Source organism: Cupressus sempervirens, chromosome 6 (assembly GCF_028749045.1).
Source record: "Cupressus sempervirens isolate cs-2001-9-10 chromosome 6, ASM2874904v1, whole genome shotgun sequence".
Lineage (NCBI taxonomy): Eukaryota > Viridiplantae > Streptophyta > Pinopsida > Cupressales > Cupressaceae > Cupressus > Cupressus sempervirens.
The window spans coordinates 215,689,378-215,694,203 of record NC_143123.1 but is presented as its reverse complement, the minus strand read 5'-3'; the positions used below and the strand labels follow the sequence as shown (position 1 = coordinate 215,694,203).

The following is a 4,826-nucleotide window of genomic DNA, read 5'->3' as shown; positions in this document are numbered from 1 at the left end:
GAATCTCCTTCAATAATAAGTTTTTAGATAGTAAGATTTAATTTATGTCCAATTTTAACTCTTGTATTTAAATTATCTATACTTTTAACTCTCTCTTTTTTCTATTTATTTAGAAAATTAATCAGTTGTTATCTCCACTTTTAACTCATATTTTTCTTTCTTTTTATTTAATTTTGATTTTTAAAATTGATTGAAGTTTTAGGTTTTAAATTATTTTAATTAGTTTAATTTTTTTACTTTAAATATTAATTTTTAGTTTAGTCAATATGATATTTGTGGGAGGAGTTACTATTTTTTTACTCATTTTTTTTATATCTTTCATATTAATTTTTTAATATATTTTTCCACCACTTAAATTGTGATATTGTTGTGAGGGTTTAACTATGTAGTTTTTGAGTCAAACTCATTGACTCATGTTTAATAATTTAATAAGTAGTGATTTATAATTATTTAGTTTATATTTTTTACATTTTTTTCATTTTATTTTGTTATTAGTTTTTCATAACAGATTTTTATGAGAATACTTTTTATATGATAATTTATTAATATACAATAAATTAAATAAATTATATCAGCTCTGTTACAAGCACAAAAGCTTCCGAGTGCTAGTTTTACTTATATATTAAAATTGACTCCTTATTTGAAATAACTTTTATTATTATATATTTAATCTAAATATACTAAATTAAAGCAGTTCCAAATTAAAACACCCCAAAGTAACTATTATATAATATAAGATTTTAAATTCTACATTTAAGTCAGATTCCTTATTTTAAGTAACAGTTTAACTTGAACTGTCGTTGTTTATTTGATCTTGAGATTTCCACAACTAAATTAATGAAATCCCAAATAAAAGACCCCAAAAAATCTAATATTTAATAGAGCTCTTCCAACTAAACTATAAAAGTTCCAAACAGAAATCCCCAAAAACTTGCGAAACATGACATAAATTTTAGAAAATGGACGACAACAAACGAAATTGCAGGTCTTAACTCCAACATTGTTGCATCAACACGCCAAGTATATTACTGTAGAACAGTTTGAAAAAAAAAATTATGGTAAAAAGAAAATCGAAAAAGGAGCCGAGATTTACCAAAGAATTTGGTGGGAGCCGGCCCCGAAACTGCTCCGCGATCTCAGTTACTGTTGGGCGTCCAACATTCTCCGCCACTTTCCACATTTTTAACTGCTTGAAAAGAATTTCAAGTGATGCTTGTGAGTAACCGACACGTGGAAGCAGTAAAATCCTCTTTACATACATACAGTGTTTAATGCTTTTGTGGGTCTCCTTCAATGGCTGTTTCACGGCCTAATATTCCGCCTCCATGAAAGTTAGGCTTGATTAGATCTGGATGCTTCACATATCTGTAACATTCAGTCAATTTGCTGAGCAGATCTGGATGCTTTACTGTTCATACTCTCTTAACCAGCAGTTAGCAGCCCATAAGAAACTCGTGATGATTATGTTGGTATATTACTCCCATGGAGGCTCTAACTCCGGCTTGTATCTCTCTGGAATTGAAGATTAGTTGGCTCTGGAGGAACCGGATGAGATAATTTCTTTTCGATCAGAGAACCATGGTGGAAGATTGTTGTAGCGATGAGAAATGGGGAGTCAAGGACAGATACCCAAAACAGCACAATCATCAGAAGATGGATTGCTGCAATAATAAAATCAGGGTTAATGGAAGTTCTGGTAAACTTGGGAGAAATGGGGATTCTATCGGGAGAAAAAAAATGGCGAAGAAATTGCTCATCTATTTGCTTGTTTTGTCCTCATGCTGCTTCATAGCCAGGCAATTCATCGGTATGTATCATGGTTTTCTGTATTACTCTCTTTATTTAGAAGTTATATTAATGGGGGAACAGAGGGACAGTTTGAGCTGAATGGAGAGTTTAAAATTGCTTTGTTTTCTGTTTGGTTATGATATCATTCAACCTGAAAGTGTGTTTGTTTAGTCTCCTGGTCAGGCCCACTGACCTTTTAGGTTTGAGTATCTGATCAAGTTTCTAAAGAGAAAAATCAGACCCAAAATATATCTGGACGCTGTTGTTTAGGTCATGATGGTTTGCAGTTGGCTTGTCTGGTTATCGATCAGTTCATGATGATATTGAATGTAGAGTAAAAACCCTTTCATTTTGTGCTTTTTTAGCCCCAATTAAAATTTAAATCCTCGGACCCAATTGCATGAAATGAAAATCTTCAACCTAATTGCATAAAATGGATTTTTTAAAACCCAATTGCAGGTTTTTCTTTTGTTTTGACCCCATAGGTCAATTGAGTACTAAATCAGTTGATGGTACTGCTAAGCAAGAAGAAATTTGTTGTTCAATAGACCCCTTTTCCTTTTATTTATCGATAACAATGAGTTGGTTTCTTTGTTGTGCTCTTGCATTTTTATAATTTCATCTGAAAAATATGTGATTTTACCATTGTCAAAATATTTCATTCATGAACTATCAAATGCTGAACTGATTAGAAAGCCGTGCCAAAGTTTGAGTAGCATTCTTGTTCAACATTGATTTCGGATGGGAAAGCCTCGCATGCTTTTTGAATGGGGGATGCATTATTTTTGGTTTCTGATGTAATTGATTTCATTGTGTTGCAGGCCTATTTCATCCAGCTACAGAAAAGCTTCTGACTCAAGCACATCATCCTCGGCTACTCCAAATAAGTAAAGTTGTAGAAGAAAGAGTTGCGGATAAGGATGATTCTCTTTATGTCCAAGATTTGGCCATTTTCCCAGATCATGTATTAATGTTTTTGAGTATCTGTAATAAATGTTTTACCCTAGAGAAAGAGGACTGTGAATGTGTATATAGGGAAACCGGAAGAACCTATAAAGCTCCAGTCATATCCATGGATCTGAAAGAAGACGACTTGCAGATTGTAAGGTGTCCTCATCCCCCACAGCCAAAATCTGCACAAGGATATAACTTAACCCTAAATCTCAAGAAAAAGGGATTGTTGGTCCCTTCAAATGCCCGATATTGGAATGACAATTATAAATGGAGAATGCTTGTTTATGAAGCCCTAGTTGAGAAGGATAGTGTAATCCTGTTTGTCAAAGGATTGAACTTGAAAAGTGGCAAGGTTTCTGGCACTGATAATCTATTATGCATTTTCAGTTCAGATCTGGACAGCAATCTACTCTATGTGAAGGATTTGAAGAAATTGGATGCTCCCGGTTTAGAAAACAAGGTTTTCAAAACTAGGGTAATAATGGCTGCTCAAGAGGTGATTAGGTGTGAGAAGCCGAAGGGCAGAGAAATACAAGGTATGAAGGCTTCTTTATGGGAATTCAGGAGAGGCTTGTTTCCATCTGTAGCTCAGCTTAATGATAAAATCATAAAGAATGCAAAACAAATGAAGACATTCAAGCCTCTGCATAAGGTATGTGCTTGCACAATGATTTGGAATCAAGCTTCATTTCTGAGAGAATGGATTACGCACCATGGATACCTTGGTATCCAGAGATGGTTTCTTTATGATAATAATAGTGATGATAACATAGAAGAAGTGGTGGATTCCTTGGGCTCTTTTAATGTGAGTAGACATGTATGGCCCTGGATTAAGAGCCAAGAGGCTGGTTTCTCTCATTGTGCATTGCGAGCTCGCGAGGAATGTGAATGGGTGGCTTTCATGGACGTAGATGAGTTTATAAATCCTATTCAATACATTCAGAATGGAACCATGTCCACTGATTCTGAAGAAACAAAACCTACCGTAATGCAAAGGCTGATTGAGAATGCAACATCTGTGGACACTAAAGGAGTGAAAATAGGGGAAATCAGAATTGATTGCCATAGTTTTGGCCCATCTGGATTGACAAAACATCCTGAAGGTGGTGTGATAGCAGGCTATACATGTAGATTGAATAGAACAGAGAGGCATAAGTCCATTATTCGCCCATCTGCATTGAACCCTAGCTTGTTAAATGTAGTCCATCACTTCCACCTCAAACGTGGCTACCGCTACAAGAGCCTTCCAAGAGGTTTTGCAGTAGTCAATCACTACAAATACCAAGTGTGGGACATTTTCAAGGCCAAATTCTTCAGAAGGGTGGCTACTTATGTAACAGACTGGCAAGAGAATGAGAATGAATCCTCCAAGGACCGCGCCCCAGGACTCGGAACAGAACCCATTGAGCCCCCAGACTGGCCTGAAAAGTTTTGTGAAGTTTCAGATACATTTCTTAGAAACTTCACTATTGAAACCTTTACAGATCCTGTTACTCACTTGCAACCATGGCAACAATTATGAAAAAAAAATGTTCTTCTATATTGCCTTTACTCAATCCAGGTTTAACTATACAATGGGCATTGCTCAAGCATATTACTGTAACAGTATGGTGGTTGAGATTCTCATCTTTTTTCCCGGTACCAATCTGTCCATCAGAGTACCATGCATTTATTCTTTATTCTTTTTCTTTGAGAGGTACTCATTCTTGCAGAGCTCTCACATGCAATAAATAATTGTTGTTTTGAGTACACAATTCTAACTGTATTGCATCTGCCATTAAAGATTGCACCCTGTAAAACATTGGCAGCATCAACTTCGGGTCCTGGGGGGAAAAGTTGCTGATCTATCTTGTTAAGTCCAATATTACTGCTCTTATTGTACTGAGAAATAATGTCCATGGTGCTCCCTGTTCATCAAACATAAATGTACAGTTTGAATTTCATAGCTTAAAGTACACAAAATATTAAAAATAGTTAGTCAATATCTGAACTTTACCAATCTACAAAAAGGTCCACAGAACTGACGTGGGGCATTTATGAGGTGGCGACCAAGCTGGCTTTCAATCTTTTCTTAGTTGATAAAA

General features: G+C 35.3%; 1 protein-coding gene across 1 annotated transcript; it reads left to right on the top strand.

Annotated features, from left to right (window-relative positions):
* The first annotated feature begins 934 nt into the window (after positions 1-934).
* LOC149552039 (glycosyltransferase family protein (DUF23)) lies at positions 935-4,496 on the top strand. Its single transcript, XM_089787513.1, has 2 exons — positions 935-1,807; positions 2,610-4,496. Exons 1-2 carry the CDS (start codon positions 1,579-1,581, stop codon positions 4,262-4,264), a joined length of 1,884 nt encoding a protein of 627 aa, XP_089643639.1. The 5' UTR covers positions 935-1,578; the 3' UTR covers positions 4,265-4,496.
* Positions 4,497-4,826: the final 330 nt, after the last annotated feature.

Excerpts from the sequence above, each read along its gene's own strand:
- LOC149552039 (XM_089787513.1), top strand. The coding sequence starts at position 1,579 with ATGGTGGAAGATTGTTGTAGCGATGAGAAATGGGGAGTCAAGGACAGA. Across the intron at positions 1,808-2,609 it reads CATAGCCAGGCAATTCATCG|GCCTATTTCATCCAGCTACA; the intron begins GTATGTATCATG and ends ATTGTGTTGCAG.